Source organism: Callorhinus ursinus, unplaced genomic scaffold (assembly GCF_003265705.2).
Source record: "Callorhinus ursinus isolate GAN/ISIS: 27379988/994484 unplaced genomic scaffold, GSC_fseal_2.0 scaffold65, whole genome shotgun sequence".
NCBI lineage: Eukaryota > Metazoa > Chordata > Mammalia > Carnivora > Otariidae > Callorhinus > Callorhinus ursinus.
In genome coordinates, this window is record NW_027397127.1 from 3,202,782 (window position 1) to 3,223,107 (window position 20,326).

Consider the following 20,326-nt stretch of genomic DNA (forward strand, 5'->3'; position numbering starts at 1 on the left):
ATAGTTCAACTTGCTAAAGGATCCAAGGGCAGAATCTTGCTGGAGCTCAGCAGAAACGTGGTAACCATCTTCAAATACAATGTGAAGTGCAGCCCTGGGATCACTGCAGAGGTCAAGTCACACAAAGACTTTTTTTTAAATCATTGTATTTCATAGGGTATTCCTCACTTTTCCATTTTACACTGAATGGACCAGGTGGGAAAGTCCAGAACATGGAATTAGAAGACTTGGGTTATAATTCTGACTCTGCCACTTACTAGTCCTTGGGTGCTATAGCAAACTCTTAATTTCTGTGATGATGAAAATATTCTCTTGAACAACATGGGCTTAAACTGCACAGGTCCACTTATATATGGATTTTTTTCAATACAGTACAGTACTATAAATATATTTTCTCTTCTTTATGATTTCATAACATTTTCTTAAGCTTACTTTATTGTGAGAACACAGTGTATAATACATGTAACATGTAAAATATGTGTTAATTGACTGTTTGTGTTACTGCTAAGGCTCCTGGTCAACAGCAGGCTATTAGTAGTTAAGTTTTGGAGGAGTCAAAAGTTACACATGGATTTTTGACTGCTCAGGGGGTCAGCACCCCTAACCCCTACATTGTTCAAGTATTTTAAAAAGTAAATGATAGCAACTCAGTGAGGTAGGCAAGGATATGTAAAATAATTTAATGAGATGGTATATATAAAAGAACTTTGTAATCTTAAAGCCCTTGATAAATATTTGGGACCATTAAAATAAAGAGTGGGCTTAAAAGCCTCCTGACTTGAGACATGGTTCATCTGGGAAAGACAAGGGCCAAGAGGAATATTTTTAATAAATACTAGTATCCTAAGATGCTAGTATTTGAGAAAATTTGAGGGTCAATAAAAGTCCCATATTGTACACTAAGTTGTAGACATAACTTACAGAACTGCTTACTATAAGTAGTAGTACAGGATGACTAATTATATAAATAACACTCAAAATGTTCCAATCAATTGGTATTCAACAGATTACAGGCCCACAAATCACTGGTGTTCTTCAGGTTGAATCAAGGTATTCTACCACCAAAATCAATCTGTGGGAGTCATTTCTTTTTTTTGTTTGTTTGTTAATAATGTTATGTTAGTCACCATACATTACACATTAGTTTTTTTTAATAATTTTTTTATTATGTTATGTTAATCACCGTACATTGCATCATTAGTTTTCGATGTAGTGTTCCATGATTCATTGTTTGCGTATAACACCCAGTGCTCCATTCAGTATGTGCTCTCTTTAATACCCATCACCAGCTAACCCATCTCCCCACCCCCCTCCCCTCTGTGATTTTTTTAAATTTTTATTGTTATGTTAATCACCATACATTACATCATTAGTTTTCGATGTAGTGTTCCGTGATTCATTGTTTGCGGATAACACCCAGTGCTCCATTCAGTATGTGCCCTCTTTAATACCCATCACCGGGTTAACCCATTCCCCCATGCTCCTCCCCTCTGAAACCCTCAGTTTGTTTCTCAGAGTCCATAGTCTTTCATGGTTCGTCTCCCCCTCCGATTCCCCCCCCTCATTTTACCCTTCCTGCTATCTTCGTCTTTTTTTTAACATATAATGTATGCAAATAAACATATTCTTGACTTTCCCTATTGTTTTTTTTTATTTTTAAATTAACATATATTGTATTATTTGTTTCAGAGGTACAGGTCTGTGATTCATCAGTCTTACACAATTCACAGCGCTCACCATAGCATATACCCTCCCCAATGTCCATCACCCAGCCACCCCATCCCTCCCACCCCCCACCACCCCAGCAACCCTCACTTTGTTTCCTGAGATTAAGAATCTCTTATGATTTGTCTCCCTTTCTGGTTTCATCTTGTTTCATTTTTTCCTCCCTTCCCCTATGATGCTCTGTCTTGTTTCTCAAATTCCTCATATCAGTGAGATCATGATATTTGTCTTTATCTGATTGACTTATTTCGCTTAGCATAATACTCTCTAGTTCCATCCACGTCATTGCAAATGGCAAGATTTCGGTTTTTTGATGGTTGCATAATATTCCATTGTATATATATACCACTTCTTCTTTATCCATTCATCTGCTGATGGACATCTAAGCTCTTTCCATAGTTTGGCTATTGTGGACATTGCTGCTATAAACATTGGGGTGCACGTGCCCCCTCAGATCCCTACATTTGTATCTTTGGGGTAAATACCCAGTAGTGCAATTGCTAGGTCGTAGGGTAGCTCTATTTTCAACTTTTTGAGGAACCTCCATACTGTTTTCCAGAGTGGCTGCACCAACTTGCATTCCCATCAATAGTGTAGGAGGGTTCCCCTTTCTCTGCATCCTCGTCAACATTGGTTGTTTCCTGACTTGTTAATTTTAGCCGTTCTGACTGGTGTGAGGTGGTATCTCATTGAGGTTTTGATTTGGATTTCCTTGATGCCGAGCGATGTTGAACACTTTTTCATGTGTCTGTTGGCCATTTGGATGTCTTCTTTGGAGAAATGTCTGTTCACATCTTCTGCCCATTTCTTGATTGGATTATTTGTTCTTTGGGTGTTGAGTTTGATAAGTTCTTTATAGATTTTGGATACTAGCCCTTTATCTGATATGTCATTTGCAAATATCTTCTCCCATTCTGTCAGTTGCCTTTTGGTTTTGTTGACTGTTTCCTTTGTTGTGCAAAAGCTTTTTATCTTAAGTCCCAGTAGTTCATTTTTGCCCTTGCTTACCTTGCCATTGGTGATGTGTCTAGGAAGAAGTTGCTGCGGCTGAGGTCGAAGAGGTTGCTGCCTGTGTTCTCCTTTAGGATTTTGATGGACTCCTGTCTCACATTTAGGTCTTTCAACCATTTTGAGTCTATTTTTGTGTGTGGTGTAAGGAAATAGTCCAGTTTCATTCTTCTGCATGTGGCTGTCCAATTTTCCCACCACCATTTGTTAAAGAGACTTTTTCCATTGGACATTCTTTCCTGCTTTGTCGAAAATTAGTTGACCATAGAGTTGAGGGTCCATTTCTGGGCTCTCTGTTCCATTGATCTATGTGTCTGTTTTTGTGTGGCAGTCATTTCTCAATCTGCAAACACAATTTTAGTTCATGGGGAGAATTTTCTCCATTTCAGTTTCAGTCCAGATTCCTCTTAAATCCTTTAGTGACTGGAGCAGACAGCAAAACAAATGGACATGTCACCAATGGCTTGCTTTTGTTCATTTGTGGTCACATACTTGTGCCTGCACTTTAAACTGCTAGTAAAAATACCCTGTGGTCATATGATGGTATGAAACATACTGTCTCAATCCCACTTGTAAGAGCCACTTGCTCACAAAGGAAAGTAGTGGTGGGGGGGAGAGCAGGAGATGCAAGACAGGGCAATTGTAACCTGAGGCAGTCCTAGAAGCAGAAAAGTCCAAAAGGAAGCCAAAGTTTGAAGCCAAGAAGAACACAGTTTACATTAGCATTTAATCCAGAGAGCAAGGTGTAGATAGAATAGGTAGCTGGGTGAACGGGGTTGAATTGAGTTGAGAGCTGAAAAATTTGCTGAACAGAGTTTTTGTGTTAGTATGCCCCTCTGTTTACATGGAGCTCTGTGCATATTGAGGTAGTAGATGCAAATACTTAAAGAAGCTGGAATACATTTATAACAATATTTTATACAGTATACAGAGAACATTCTGACCTCCCGGTGATCTGCTATCCAGATTTCAGGAGCACTAATGTTAAGTTGTGGATAACACAGCCATAGGGGATCATTAATAGACAATAGAGATACTCTGGCAATCGTCTTAATTTTTGGAAGGGGCACAGTGGAGTAAAACCTTCTCTTCTAACAACATACTCCTTGAAGTCTCTATTAGAGGAAGGATCTTGGGCTGGTTCCCCTTATGATAAAATTACTAGGATTCTTTAAGATGGCTCTGAGCAGTATGACTGCTATTTCTGGGAATCAGCACTCAACAGGCTGTAGGCACAGACCTCAGAAAATCAGAGCAACCCCACCTTTAGGTCCTGTTCTATTTTACTTTAGGAGAACCGGCATATAATGCTGGACTGACCCCAGTGTCAAAGAGAATGGTTATTCAGTCAGAATTATTTAGTTTATTTCATCTATAAAAACAATCCAAACCAGTAACTGAGTCTCAAACCTCGTTTCTTTTAGCTGAATCATCCTATTTGCCTAACTTTATGGAATGAACACTTTGGTGGTGTATCTAACCCCGTAGCCTCTAAGTATCATAAATGTTGCTAATGCTGTTTTAATACATAGTTGATTTTAGGGCTGGCATTGACCTTAGCAGTCATCTTTTTTATCTTTCTCATTTCACAGAAAAGGAAAAAGAGACATAAAGAAGAGCTAAATGTGACTTGTTCAAGTTTATACTGCAATTAGCAGAAGAGCTGAGAATAGAATCCAGGTCTCCTAATTCTCTTGACACTATTCTTTAAACTGCACCATTTCACACATACAGGTATGTACCATTATTTCCAGGGAAGTCCCCTGAGAAATTTTTAACTTTTGTTTTGAAACTGTACTATTGTAACATTTCAAGTCCTAATCTTAAATGTTGGGTCAGGAAGGGAGGTGGAGATCCAACCAACTTTGCAGGAAATGTATCCTTGCAGAAAAGTAAAACTCTCTCAGTAACAACAAGGGTGACCTGGTTTTAAAGATCCCAATATGCAAAATGAGAAAGTTACAAAACAGTCACACTGAAGGAGATTGCATTAGAAGGGAATACTCAGCAGAACTTCTTGAGTGCATTTAAGCATTTATGATTATTACTTGGCAGAATCCTCTGGGACAGAGAACCAAAGTTAAAATGCTAAGAACCACTGCCAGATGAAGACCAAGAAGAAGGCAAAATAAGCATCTCTGAAGTAAAATGGAGGTTATGAAGAAATGGAATCTGTTTGACAGAAACTCAGTTTCCTCTGAAAGTATCAGGGCCTGAGTAACCAGCCTAGTGAAGAGTCTTATGGTCACTCAGGCTTGAACTTGAATATCATCTTGAGGTTCTCTCTATCCCTCATCCTCTATAATACATCCATTACCAAGCCCTGTTTCTTTCTTTGAAATAACTCTAACATTCTTCCCTTCTCCATTCTGACTGCCAGCATTGTAGATGGGACTCCATTATCTTATGGGAAAAAATTCCTATTCTCTCCTACTCTGTTTTACCATTGGCACAGCAGTAAGAGTCATCTTATACAGCTTTCTTGATCACATCCTGTTTAAGAACCTAGAGTGACTCCCCAATGCCTACAAGATCAAGACCTAGTTTCTCAACCAAATGTTCAATATCCTCCAACTAACGGGCCCAGCTTAGCTACTCCTACATACTTCCCTCTCTTCCCCAATACTGCTATACCCAAGACAGTGCTAATTCGAACCTTTGACTTCCATCCTCTTCCCACATATAACAGAGGTGTTTTCCCAACTCCCACATCTGCCTATTTAAATCCCACCCAGCCTTTCAGACCCAGCTCAAGTTTACCTCTTCCACCTACCTTTCCTAACCACCTCCCCAGAGCTCCAGCCAGTACTGATCTTTACAATTTTAATTAGTGCCAGCTATGCTCAAGGCACTGATCTTCTTGCTTCTTTAGAAATGGGAAAAACTAACAGGCAAAATTTGGGACCCATTTAATAAGGTCCTGCTGTGAAACAGGGACAGACAATGTTCATGTAGCCCTTAGTGTCTGTTACTACAGAGAGTGCCAGGCCATCATTTGAAGAATTCACCAATCTTTCTTCCTCCTAAGATGAAGATAACATTTTGGAACATCCAAAATATACTTCATTCATGACACATTACCCACTTGTCACATAATCACAGAATCTTAGAATATATGAGAAGGAAGGGGCTTTGAATCATTAATTATATATAAGAAAAGTGAGGTCTATTTCTGTTTTCTGGGTATTCTTATGTTTTATTTTCCCTTGAGAAAGCTACTGCTGGCAAATAACACAATTTTAAAAGAAATTCGACAGTACATATCTTTAAAAATGCTCCTGGTTTTTTGACCCAGTAATTTGACTTCTGGGAAGCTATACTGAGCAAAAAATCTTGAATATTAAAAAAATTTATATACAAAAATATCACAGCTTTATTTATAACAGTAGAGATAAACTGGAGACACCCTAAATATCCCCAAATTGGAGACTAGTTAAGTATATTATGGTATACCTGATCCGATCCAATAAAATATCATATAGCCATTTAACGTGATATTCTAACATATGATGGTGTAAATTGTACTGTCTCAATCTCACCTAGCAGAGTCACTTTTCCACAAAGAAAAATGGTGGTAGAAAGGGCGGAAGAGTTAAAGAGTGATATTATTGATAATAATGTGTGGGAAATTCTTACAAGTGAAGAATTTCTGGATAGAAAATGAAGAAAACTGGATAGAAAATGTATACACAGGATAAACTCATTTAAAATGCATGGGGGGAAAGACTGGAAAACCTTGTTTAAGCCAATTGTTTGATTTTTTTCATGAAAATTCATGATTTGCTGGTTTATGTAACTTTTTATTTTAAAATAATTTCAGATGCATACACAGGTATGAGAACAGTACAAAAAACTCCTGTGTACCCCTCACTCATATTCCCTAAATATTAGCATAAATAAACTTTTATTTATTTATTTATTTATTTATTTATTTATTTATTTCAGTCTTGAGGTCTTTTTTTTTTTTTTTTTTTAACACTTATCATGCCATTAATTCATAGGGAATGGGTTCCAGCAGCTCAGGCTCTTTTCTATTAGTTCTCACGAAGTGTGCTTCTCTGGGTGGAGCAGGTTGGTGCTCAGTTGAACCCAAGTACCTTTATCTTTGACTTCCTTCTTTTCCTGATCATTTTTCTTCACACACTTCAGAAAGCTATCTCAGCTCTTTGAGTGATTAATATGTTCAATACGTACATTAATTCTCTTGGCAAGAATCTCACCCTTGTTTGTTTACAACAATGCCAATGGCATGCTAGGCAACATTATAGAGTCTTCCAGTTTTGCTATGATAATATTTATGGGGCATTCTGTTTTGAACAGTGCCTTTCCCTTAATGTCCATAATATCACCTTTCTTGTAGATTTGCGTGTATGTGACCAAAAGAACAACTCCATGTTTTCTAAAAGGCCTAGAGAACATATAGTGGGTACCTCTCCTTTTTCCCTTTGTGTTGGTCATTTTGGTGAATTACTGGGAGGTGGCGGTTCCTGTCAAAAGGGATAAATAAACTTTTAAAGAACTCCTTCTGTCCCATTTAAGGATCGTTTGGCCAATAAGCTCCTATGTGAACACTGTCACTTTAGATTCCAAAGTGAAGGGGTAACAGAAAGGAGACAGACACTCATTTCTCATGGCCTATGGAATCTGGGATGAAAGCCAGTCCCAAGACTAATAATCAGATGCAAGACTTTTAACCAATTACACTGCCTATTATTTCCTGTAATCAGTGTCATCCCATTCTGCCTTTCCCTTGACTACTTCAAGGAACATCATGGAGACAAAGTGATAATGAGTGTTGAACAACAGATTTAAACTTCCTGATTCAGATGAGTGACTTGAGGGAGACAAATATATATTTTTTGTTCATGCCTTCCCTCTGGTGAAAATGAAAAGCATCAATTTAATCCAGCTGCCAACAGCTCTACATAACTCCCTTGGACATCAAAGAGAAAGGAATAAAGAGTTGAGGACCTTACAGGAATAAAAACACCACATGTCCATAGCCATGAAAATGCATTATGTAAATGAAAGTACCCACATTTGGGTCATCTAGCACTGTCGAGTCGGACTTCTGGTAATGATGAAAATGCTCTCTGTCTGTGCTGTTCACTATGGTAGTCATGAGTCACCTGTGGTTATTAAGTGTTTGAAACATGACTGGTGTAACTGCAGAACTGAATTTTTTATTTCATTCCATTTTAATTCATTTAAGTTTACACAGCTACATGTAGCTAGCAGCTACTATACTGGAGAGTGGAGAGCTAGACCCTTCTCCACTCTAAGTAGAAATTTCCTCTCTAGTTCCCCTGATCTCTTTGCACTCTCACTGAAGATCACATCCATGCCCAACAGCTCCAGTTACCTTATAATGATGGTACTTAATCATGGCTGCATATTACATTCACCTGGGGCACTATTCTTAACCATCACTGTGGGGGGGGGTACTATGACCCAACCGTGAGTATTTTTTAAAAGGTCCTCAGATGACTCTAATGTGCAGTCAGATTTGAGAACCTTTGATCAATATGCTGATGACTCCCGATTCTATATCACCAGATCTCAGTGCTGTGCTACACATGCTGACAGGATCTTTCCTTCCTGATTCAACTCCATTCCCCCTCCCCAAAAACCCTCAAACACCAATATATCTAAATGGAATATCATTATCTAGTATTGCCCTCACCCAAATCCTTCAAACTTTAGTTACTGGACTTACTTCTGCCATTTTGCTATTTGTTTTTTATATGTCTTATGTATTTCTTATTTCTCAATTTCTTCATTATAGCCTTCCTTTGTGTTTGTTTGTTTTTTAATAATTTATCTTTCTGATGCACTTCTCATTTCCTATTCTATATATATTTTTTAAGTAAACTCTACCCCCAACATGGGACTTGAACTTGTGACCCCAAGATCAAGAGTCTCATGCTCTACTGACTGAGCCAGCTAGGTACACCAAGAGGGGGTCTCTTCTAAATGTTTTTAATTATTTTCTTAGTGGTTACCCTGGGGATTAAAATCAACATCTTCAATGTATAGCAAGCTAGTTTCAATTAATAACTTAGTTACAATACTATAAAAACTCTGTTCCTATGCAGCTCCATTCTTCCCCTTCTATGTTGTTATTGTCACAGCTTACATCTTTATATACTGTATGTCCATTAACATAGATCTATAATTTTTGTTCTGAACATTTGTCTTTTAAATCATATATAGAGGGCGCCTGGGTGGCTTAGTCAGTTAAGCGTCTGCCTTTGGCTCGGGTCATGATCTGAGGGTCCTGGGATCAAGCCCCACACACCGGGCTCTCTGCTCAGCGGGGAGCCTGCTTCTCCCTCTGCCTCTGACTGCCACTCTGCCTGCTTTGCTCTATCTGTCAAATAAATAAAATCTTTAAAAAATAAATAAATCATATGTAGAAAAAAAGACTTACAAACCAAAAGCACAAGAATACTGGATTTTATATTTAGCTATGTATTTAACTTAACCAGTGTTTTTTATTTCTTCATATGGTTTTGAATTGCTGTCAAGCCTGAAGGACTCCCCTTAGCATTTCTTGTAAGGCGGGTTTACGGACAATCAACTCCTTCAACTTTTGTTTATCTGGGAAGGTCTTAATTTCGCCTTCATTTTTGAAGGATAGTTTTGCAGGATATAGAATTTAGGTTGAGAAGGTTTTTTTTTTTCTTTCAACATTTTAAACATATTACCCCACTGCCTCTGGCTTCTATGGTTTCTGAAGAGAAATTATCTGTTAATTTTATTGAGGATCCCTTGTCTATGACAAGTCACTTCTCTTGCTACTTTCAAGATCCCTTATATGTCTTTGTCTTTTGATAGTTCAATTTTAATGTGTCTGTGTGGAATCTCTTCAAGTTTAGCTTTCTTGGACGTTGTTAACCTTCTTGGATATATAGATTCATGTATTTAATCAAATTTTAGAATGTTTTGGCCATTATTTCCTCAAATATACTTTCTGCCATGTTTTCTCTCTCTTCTCCTTCTACAACCCCCATTATGCATCTGTTGGTACACTTGGTAGTGTCTCACATACATCTGAGGTGCTATTTACTTCTCTTCATTCCTTTTTACTTTCTGCCCCTCAGACAGGATAATTTTAATTGATATATCTTTAGTTTCACTGATTCTTTCTTCTGCTCCTCAAATCTGCTGTTCAGCATTTGGCAAATACTACTAGGAAGTCTGCTCTAACTCTGAGAAAATTCCAAGGCAGGAGAGCGTATAAAACAAAGGTAAACCTGAGGTGCCTCAGTGGTGCATTCAGTTAAGCATCTGACTTCTAGTTTTGGTTCACGTCGTGATCTCAGTGTTGTGAGACTGAGCCCTGTATGGAGTTCTATGCTCAGCACAGAGTCTGCTTAGAGTTTCTCTCTCCCTCTCCTTCTGCCCCTCCCCACCTCTCTCTCTAAAATAAACAAATAAATCTTAAAAAAAAAAAAGGCAATCCTCTCAGCTGATCCCTCTTTTTCATACAGCAATTCTCTATATATATATGTATATATATTAACCTGTCAAAACATACAATCACAATTCTTTGAGAACAAAATCCATACTGCCCTGCCTGGCACCAGCAAGCTACAACGAGGAATGTGGGCCACTGTCTCCATAGCTTTATCCAAGCTAAGGAGTAGGCGATGGTAGGTAGGCAGAAATGCTCCAAAACTCTTTTACCAAAATTTAGTAGCTTCTTTCTTCATTAAACACTAATATTACTGTTTTAAGTTTTTATTAGATACCAGAGTTCAGAAAAAGTTGATTCTGATGGTTTTTGCTATAATGGTTAATTATTGCATTAGTGGAGAGATGGGTTTTTGGAGTTCCCTACTTTGCCATTTCTTGCCTTTATTTCTTAATCAAAAATTTTGTGGAAATAGTCACACATTTATCCTTTCATTTAAACTGTAACTTCTTGTCCAGCTCCATATGAAACCTGTATGACATACTTTTTGTAATCTAAATCTTAATTTAATTAAGAAATATTTTTATTAGTCTGAATCTTTCTATTCAGCAACATAATGTGCTTCTCTATTCTCTTGTCTTGTTTTATCCCCTTCAATAACTCCTTTTACATGGGTCCTGTTCCTTTCTAAATAAATTAATTCATGGATATCTTAAGATGGCACTAATGTGCATTGGATTTCTTTCCATTTCAATTTCTGAGTGATGGTGATGATTATGGTTAAATTTTTTAAAGCTATTGATATTTGCATATTTTCTTACCTTCTATCACCTTACCCTTTTTAGCTCTAACAGATTTTTGTAAAGTTTTCTTGGGTGTTTCATTATATAATTATATAATGTAAATATAAAGGTAAGTTTGTCTCCTCTGTTAAATGTTTATCATGTTTTCATGTCCTCTTACTACAATAGCCAGAACCTTAAAATAATTGAATAATAGTGGCATCCCTATCTTGTTCTTGATTTTAATGGCAATGGATCTAGTATTTCACAACTTATTATGACATTTATTATTGCTCTGAGGTAAATAGTGTTTTTGTGTGTAAATAGTTTACTTCTGTTCCAATTTTACTTTAGTTTTTTTTAAATAGATGCTGAGTTAATATCAAATTATTCTTTTTCATGTATTGATATAATCGTGTTTTCTTTCCTTTAAGTCATTGACTTATTTACTCAATTGTATTAATAATTTCCTCATATTGAACTATGCTTGCATGCTTAGGATAAAATCCCCTTGGTCATAATGTATCATTCTTCAAATTCACTACTGCTTTATAATTTGCTAATATTTTATTTAGAATTTTTGGAATTATTCTCATGACTGATAGTCTATAGTTTTCTTCTTAGGTTATCTTTATTAGATTTTGGCATTACTATTATGCTTGCTCTGTAGAATTATTTCTTTTTCCATAATCTGAACTATTTTTAGCCAGGTGCAGTGGTGCAGGCCTGTAGTCCTAGCTACTTGGGAGACAGGAGGATCTCTTGAGCCCAGGAGATCTTGGCTGTAGTACGCTATGCCAATCAGGTGTCCGCACTAAGTTTGGCATCAGTATGGTGACCTCCTGGGAGTGGGGGACCACCAGGTTGCCTAAGGAGGGGTGAACCAGCCCAGGTCAGAAATGAACTATTTTTAATATCAAGATAACTATCTGTATTTTTTAAAGTTCTATATACACAGCTGTGAAACCGCTTGAGCAGAATGACTTTTAATTGGTAGTTATTTTAAACTATGTTAATTTCTTCTATGATTACTAATCTGTTCAGTTTTCCCATTTATTTATGGTTTGATTTTGGTGATTTTTCAGGAAGTGCAGTCACTTAGGATGTCTTCAGCTTCTTGTAACACAAAAGCATGCGTAAAAGTGGGTTAACAGAAAGGGAGTTTTTATCTCACACAACTAAAAGACTAGAGATTGCGCAGCTCCCGGGTTGGTTAATTCAATGGCTCAAAGATATCATAAAGGACTTGATTTATGCCATCCTCAGCATGTAGGCTGAATCTTTTAGGTTGGCTGTCCTCTTAGTTCCAAGGTGGCTACCAAAGTCTTTGGTGTCACAAGAAAATGACAACATTCAGAAGCAAAAAGAGAAATATTGCTTTTTTACATCTCTTTTTCAGAACAAAGAAACCTTTCTCAGAAGCCCCCCAGGACATCTCATTAGCCAGAATTGCAACAAATTCTCAAACCTAGGCCAATCACTGGCCAAAGAAATGAAATTACCTATACTGACTTAGTCTTAGACTAATTAAAACTTTCCTTGTGATGGAGGGGCTTCTTGCCTGAACACAGGGCTGCATGGAAGGGAGGAGGTTAAACACACAAACAAAAGCAGAGCTCTACCAACAGAACATTACCCCATCTCTATCCTCACCATTATTTCATGTAGTACTTCCATACAAATTTATTGAGAGCCTACTATGTGCCAGGCTCTGGGTATAGAGTAGTAAATATGACCGATAAGGTTCTTGCTATTATGAAGTTTACATTTTGGTTGGGAGAGCTAGTGGTTAAAGTAATAAACAAATATAAATATGATCATTTCAGATAGTGGTAAGTTTTTGAAGAAAAACAAGTCAGGGTAATGAAATGGAGAGGAATATGTGAGAGGCTTGCTGCATTAGAAAAAGTGATCTAGGAAGGCTTACTGAGGAGATGACATTTGATCTGAAGCCTACATGTTAAGAAAGAAATTGTGAAGATCTGGCAGAAGATTATAGGCAGCAAACTACATGTGCAAAGGTCCCAAGGTAGTCACATGCTTGAGAGGTATGAAGAATAGAAAGTCAGTGTTCTCTTAAAATACCATTGTGTTTCATATATCCACACCTGAGCACATGTTGTATCTGTTGCCTAGGATGACCATTCCTGCACTGCTGTCTAGCAAACTCCAACCAACTTTTCAAGACAAAGCTCAAATATTACTTTCTCTTCAACTACTTCCCCAGGTAGAGTTAAACACTTCTTCCTTTGTGTCCCAACTGTGTGTTAGAATCCTTATCATACCATAGTACATTTAACATATTTTCATTTTTTTCTCCCTCTGGACTGGGAGCTGCTTAAAGGTAAGGGCTATATCATTTATATATGTATATTGGTATTCCCCACTACCAAGTACTCTGGGCCTGACAAATAGTAGGTGCATAACAACTATTTGTTGAAACACTCTATTCCTAGCACTGTTATAAGCATTAGGGAACATATAAGAGTCTACTTTCATTGAAGTAGTTAAAAATGTAGACTCTGGATTCAGAAGCTTGGCTCTAATCCCAAGCCACCAATTACTAGCTGTGTGAACTAAAGCAATTTACTTAACCTCTCTGTGCCTCAGGTTCCTTAACTGCGAGGTGGGAGTTTATAATAATAACCATCTAAAAGTGAGGAATAATTTAAATAATGTATGTGAAGCATTTAGTAACATAGTTCCCGGCATATGATTAGTGCTTAATGTTAATTTATTATTTATAAATTAATGAAATTATTTAATTATAAGATTTATACAAATGAGAAACAATACTGCAATACACTACTATGCAGGATGGTTTAAAGTGCCTCCTGAAACAAGAGATATCTTGACCTCAACAAAGCATTGCTGAATATATGAATGAAGAAAAAATAGCCACGGTGTATTGTGCTGGCCTGACCATTCTAGAGCACTGGTTCCATTTCTGAGCATCATATTTAAAAAGAACATATTCTTTTTATTTAAACATATTTAAAAAAAACATAGTGTAACTGGAAACAGACCACGGGAAAGATCATAATTCTAGAGAAGGGGAGACTCGGAGTAGAGAGAGACATGAGAGCTGAAATCAAACATTTGAAGGGTTGTCATGCAGAAGAAAGAGTTTTGCTCAGCGCTGCTCTAGAGAAAAGAACTAGGGCAATGAAATAGAAGTTGTAGGCAGGTGATTTCAGCTCAACACAGAAAAGCATTTGCTGAAAGTCAGTATTCACCACACAGGCAAGAAAGTGGTGAGTTCCCCATTGGCAGAAGTGTTCATTAACTGAATAATCACTTAACATATTGTCAAGGGGACTTTATCATTGGGCAGGGGATTATTCTAGATGACCTCTGAGGTCCCCTGAAGGAGGTTCAAGATCTGGGCCTTTCTGGGAAAGATTAGTATTACTACATTAAAATTAGGAAGTTCTCAAAGTGGTACTATGAAAGGAGCCAAGATGCTCTCAAAATCAATACCCCACCAAATGCACACACACGCACGCTCACAGATATACCCACAGTCTTTCTCTGACCAGCCCACTCCTGTGCCTTTGTACATAACATTTCCACTTTAGTTACTTTGTGGATTGGGCATTCAAGGTTCCTCTTCAAATGTAATTTTTTCCTAGAAGAGGTATGGCTTTAAGCCACCCAGCCATTTTCATCAGCTTCTATCAGAGTGCCTGGTACATAATCATTAAATGTGCTCGTTATCCACCATTTACACTTGAGATTGTACAAGTTTATCAGATTAAATTTACTTGTCTTAAAGGGCTCTGAAGAGATGCAGAAGTGGATAGGTAGGCATGGATAAGGGCGAGAGGTCACAAAGGCTTCACTATTCAAGCTCAATCCTCATGGAACAGAGTGTAAGCCATGCACAGATACCAAAACCCTCTAAAAGCACACTTTTTTTTTTTTTAGTTAGGTGTAAAGCAAGGCTTTCCTCTTCACAAGGTCGAGATGGGCAGTGATCTGGGCTGGGATTTGCACCCTCGCCTTCTGCCCAGCCCATTGATTTAGCTCTTTAAATCGCATCATTTAAGCCTACAAATGTCACAAATCCCATTAGACACTCTCCTCTGGCTAGCAGCATAGAAAAGAGAGAACACGATAAGCCCCCCGAGGCAGCCTGTTAGACAATTCCTAATGTTCCTTACTTGGTGGACTACACTGGGAGTGAGTTTCATGTGTAGAAATGGCATGAAGTGCTGGCTGGTTTTGTTTTGTTCAGTTAAGAACACATCTCAAGGCCAGTGCATAATGATGGGAAAGCCAACCTCATCTCTTGGCTTAGGTTAATGGCAAATGAGTACAGTCTGCCAAGTATAAAGGTAAAGAGTGACGGGAAGGAACCTTCCCAATAATACATCCTCAAGAGATTCCAGAAACTCTATCATTAACAGCTTATGAAGAAAGGATTGGTCTCAGCCTGGAGGAAGGCTGAGGCTAAAGCTGTAAGTAAGGGTCACGTGGCACCAGCTGTGGGGAATGGAAGAGGGTAGGGCATTAGGCAAGTCATTAGATGTCTACATAAGCCTACATGTAGACAGACAACACAGAGAACCCATTTTACATCATTGCCAATGTGTAATGTCAAGGTGGGAATGGATACATAAAAGAGATTCCCAAGGCTGGACACCAGGCCTCTCCTTTCCCCTTCACCACACCTTCCCTGCCTTTCTAGACACATGTTTCTGTGCTCCCAAGGCCACAGTAACTTCCCTCCTCAAGGAATCCACATTAAGGTGTTAACAGCTGTTAGTCACATGATTTTTTTATTCCTTCCAGGGGTAGTTTTAGAGATGTAATGCCTTAAAGCAAAGGAGCAATTCCCTAATAGTACACTCTCAGGCAAACCTCTGGAGGAGATATTTTTCTCTAAGGGGAAAACTATGAGGTTTCTCATAATATTCCAGCTCACTGGAAATGCAATAGACTAGATCAATTTCAAATGCAAGAGATGAAAAGTAAATCTAGACTCTGAATTGACTATATATAATCCAGTTATACTTACTTTGAGTCTCAAATTACTGTGTTTTACTGTCCTTGCCCTTCACCACTATAACCCGCACATCTGGCACATAGTGAAAGTTCAACGAATGGTACTGCTTGTCGCCTTCATTATTACTACTATTAGCATAGGAAGCAGTAGTAGTAATAGTGCTGCCCTGGCACAGTGCTTGGGACATATTAAGTATTCAAAACTCTACTAATTATTTTGTTGCACCAGCTCCTGGCACAGTGCCTGGCATATAATAGGACACCGATTTAGTTAGTTCCCTTCCTTCTCATCTTGCACTAGGATACGTTTGTCTTCAGTTTATCACACAGCCTTGCCTTACAGAAGTGGACAAGTTCTTAGTGCTTAGCATGGCAACATCTGTGACACCATCTGAAAAGACATCTAGCCTTTTCTCCCATGGTAACCTCTTAAGTGGCAAATGGGCAGCAAGTATTTAAGATCATTTTTCTGATGGGAAAACTGAGGTTATGAGCTTTTGCCCTGGAATTTTAGCACACCCTTAATCTTTGTATCTTATTATAGCCTAAAAACTATATCTACCCCCCCAACTAGGCCATGATCAATCTCACCACTGTTGTTCTTACGCTCTACGGTGTCTGGACTACCCTCACATTTTCACATTTAATTCATCTTCCAAAGACTGACTTAAGAGCTACCTCTTCCATGAAACCTTCTCTGAGATCTCCAGCCCTCACCAAGCCCTTTCTGAAATCCCAAAGCATCATATCAGTGCCACACAATTTAATACTTCATTCTGTGACCATGCCAACCCTTCATAGCTAGATCGTATTTGTTAAACATTCATTTGTCAAGCACCCATCATGTTCCAGACCTGTGTGAGTCCTCAGAAGGCAGGAATCAAGGTACTCCTACCCTAGTGGCAGAAAGACAAGCATGCAGTTAGGTGACATTGGAGAAATATCATCCAAGTACCAGTGGAGAACTCAGAGGGAGATTGGCTACCTTTCTGAAGGTGCTGGGGGAAAAGTTCACAGAGAAGGAGAACTGTGAGCAAGGTGCTGAAGCCAAGAAGGAATTTGTTAGGTGCAGAGAGTGGGATGAAGCTATGTGCAGACATGGTCATAAAAGGGCAACTCAGAGAGCACGGCTCAGTATGGCTAGAACTTAGGGTGGGATGGAGAGAATATCATGGAAGGTTTACTCGTTCACTCATCAAATATATATCAAGCATCCAGGGCACGCCACGAACTTGGTTAGGTGCAGGTGCTATAACAGGACAGATTCAGTCCCTGAACTTGAGCAGATGCAGGACAGATGTAGTCCCTGAACTTGAGCTTTAAAGCAAATTGGACAGAAGAAATGATTATCCAGTAAGACAAAGAAATATGTAACTACTAATTGTGATAGGCATAAGAAGGAAAAGGATATAATGGAGAGAAGAGTATGAAAGAACTACTTTAGACAAGGTGGCTAGTGAGGGCTGCTCTGAGGAGGTGACATTTTGTTGAAGCATGAGAGATGAAGAGAGCTGGAGAAGAGCATTCCAGGAGGTAATCAAAGGTCTTGAGGTGGCAAAAAAGCTTGGCATGTTGGGAGAATGAAAAGAAGTTCCACAAGGCTAAAGAATAATGGATGAGGGTGAGAAGCTGAAGAAGTAAACACAAGCCCAGACCTAGGAGACCTCAGAAAGGAATGTTGATTTCATCACAAGAGCAGCAAGAAACTAATCAAGGAGTGAAATGGAATCAGATGTGTGTTTCATGGGATAACTTGGGGGTGGTGCGGAAGACCATGTAGAGGGGAAAATAATGGAGTCGGGATGACCAACCATAAGGTAGTGGAATGGTTTAGGTGAGAGACGATGAAGGCATGGGCCTATTCTTTCATACCCTCCCAAAGTGACTAGCATAGTGCGAGGCACACTGCAGGCTTCCAGTGTGTTCACACTGATTAAATAAATATAAACTGAATCAGGTTGTTGAGTCTCTCTTCAGGAGATCACACTGTCTCGTCTTCCTCCTCCTTGTTTGTTTATAATGGAGATGGGGAGGCAGGGAGGCAGTCTACAATTAGTATTATTAAAGTCATTTGCTGTTTAGTGACAAATGTTTACTCTAAGTGCCACTTCCCTTTAGCCACTGCTGAGTTACTTGAAAGTAGCACAGAAAAATATCAGTGCTTCTTGAGACAGCCAAACAGTATCCTCCTCTCCTGAGATTTGGATGCAGAGAGAAATCTGTCATTTGGGCCTGTTCAGGGCAAGAGGTGACACTCACCTTCAAATACCAACTTCCCAGAAGATCACAAGCACATGAATTGCAAATGTCACTTGGTATAATATATGCTTCTCCCTTTGCCAAAGCAGGGATGTCATTACCTAGAAAAGTGAGGCAAATGTTTGTGGAAGCTTCATGTCTTTATCTTCTCTTCCATCCAGGAGATGAGACAAGTGGCCCTTTATCACATTTCCATTTCCTTTTGCTGGCAAAACAGTTCAGTAATGAGACACTTAAATCGGTCCAGACCAACTCAGCCTCCAGAGGGTCCTGGAGGTCCCAGGGATGAGAGGGAAAGGGGAGCCAATCACCTTATGGATCTGAGCCTCATGTTCTCCCCTGGGAAGGATAACCATTCCTATCTCACAGGGCTAGTACAAGGAGTCAGTAAGGATCGTGCATGAATTTGATCTGTAAACTACAAGGCAAGAACTCTATACTGTTATTCATTCCATACAATTGAAGGCAAAGACTGTCTTTTTCTTCTTGGTTTCCCAGAGAAAGTTAAACACATTGTAGGAATTCAATAATAGGTTTTACTTTAAAATCAATTCCATTAAAATCTGGTTTTAGATGTGGTGCTTATAAAATAGACCATTCACTTCTCAGAACTGAACCAAACAGATTATCAGATCCATCAGCTCCTTGGTTTCAAGTGGTAGAGGGAAAAATCATGAATAGGCAGAGGGGGTACTTAACTTTGGTCTAGTGGAGCCAATAGCTGTTCCCCAGTGAGCAGCAGCCAGAAGCAAGGTTTCAGTTAGCATGAAAACCAGATTTCCATCCAGAATCTACATCTGGGACAGCTACAAATGTAACCCTGAAAATTAGCTTGGGCCCATGGGCCCAGGGCCTAAAGGAAACTGGCCAAAGGTAGCTACAACTTTGCATCATCCATCAGAAGTATTCTCATGAGTATCTTCAGACAGCAGAAGGGAAAGAAGGAATTAATTTGTGCCATGTCTTAGGAGGTTTATGCTGTGCCAGTTGCTTTGATAATATATTATCTCACCTGACTCTCACAAGAGCTTTATGAGGGAGGAATTATCCTTTAGCGCAGGGCCTGGTACACAGTAAGCAGTAACTAAGTGACAACTGCTATTAATGCTATTAATATCAATAACCTTAATAATAATAAACTGAAGCACAGTGGGCTTGAATGACTTATCCAAGGTCACAGAGCTGATAAAGCCAGGATTTGAACCCAGGTCTTTCCCATCCAAATGCCTGGGCTTTTTCTGCTATACCCCTTTGTAAGAAGAGAAAGATGGTAGTGTGAAAAGAGTTGATTTTCCAACCCCTTAGCCAGGCTGCCTCCATAAACCAGCCACTTGAGACCTTCGGGCACCTAAGACTCTCTTTGGTCTCCCTCTCTCTCACTCAGGTTGCTAAATTGCTATGAACCATGGCCCAACTGTACTACAAAAAAGTCAACTATTCACCATACAGAGATCGTATCCCCCTGCAAATTGTGAGAGCTGAGACCGAGCTCTCTGCAGAAGAGAAGGCTTTCCTCAATGCTGTGGAGAAAGGGGACTATGCCACTGTGAAGCAGGCCCTACAGGAGGCTGAGATCTACTACAATGTCAACATCAACTGCATGGATCCTCTGGGCCGGAGTGCCCTGCTCATTGCCATTGAGAATGAGAACTTGGAGATCATGGAGCTACTGTTGAACCACAGTGTGTATGTAGGTGATGCACTGCTCTACGCCATCCGCAAGGAGGTGGTGGGCGCTGTGGAGCTTCTGCTCAGCTACCGGCGGCCAAGTGGAGAGAAGCAGGTAAGAGAAATTCCTACGGGCTGAGGAAATAGCCAGGAACAATAACGCCCCAGGATCAGAAGCCTGGAAACTAGGGAAGGTTATGTAGGCTGGAGTTAAGAAGCCCTATCATGGCAACCCTCTGCTCTCAGAAATAGCATCAGTGATCTCCGGTGGTATCCTAGAGCTACCCTGCATGGTCCACACTGAGCTTTCCTCATTTGCCTTTTCCTTGTAAGCATTTACCCATATACATTCAATACTTAGCAACCCAAGGGTGCCTGGGTGGCTCAGTTGGTTAAGCATCTGCCTTCGGCTCAGGTCATGATCCCAGGGTCCTGGGATCAAGCCCCACATTGGGCTCCC

General features: G+C 39.2%; 1 protein-coding gene across 1 annotated transcript in view; it reads left to right on the plus strand.

Annotated features, from left to right (window-relative positions):
* Window positions 1-20,326, plus strand: part of TRPC5 (transient receptor potential cation channel subfamily C member 5) — a 255,909-nt gene that overhangs the window by 106,663 nt on the left and 128,920 nt on the right. The window contains exons 2-3 of the mRNA XM_025853732.2: window positions 4,326-4,467; window positions 19,583-19,981. Coding sequence (XP_025709517.1) covers window positions 19,604-19,981 — 378 coding nt within the window. The 5' untranslated portion in view covers window positions 4,326-4,467; window positions 19,583-19,603. The remainder of the gene's footprint in view (window positions 1-4,325; window positions 4,468-19,582; window positions 19,982-20,326) is intronic.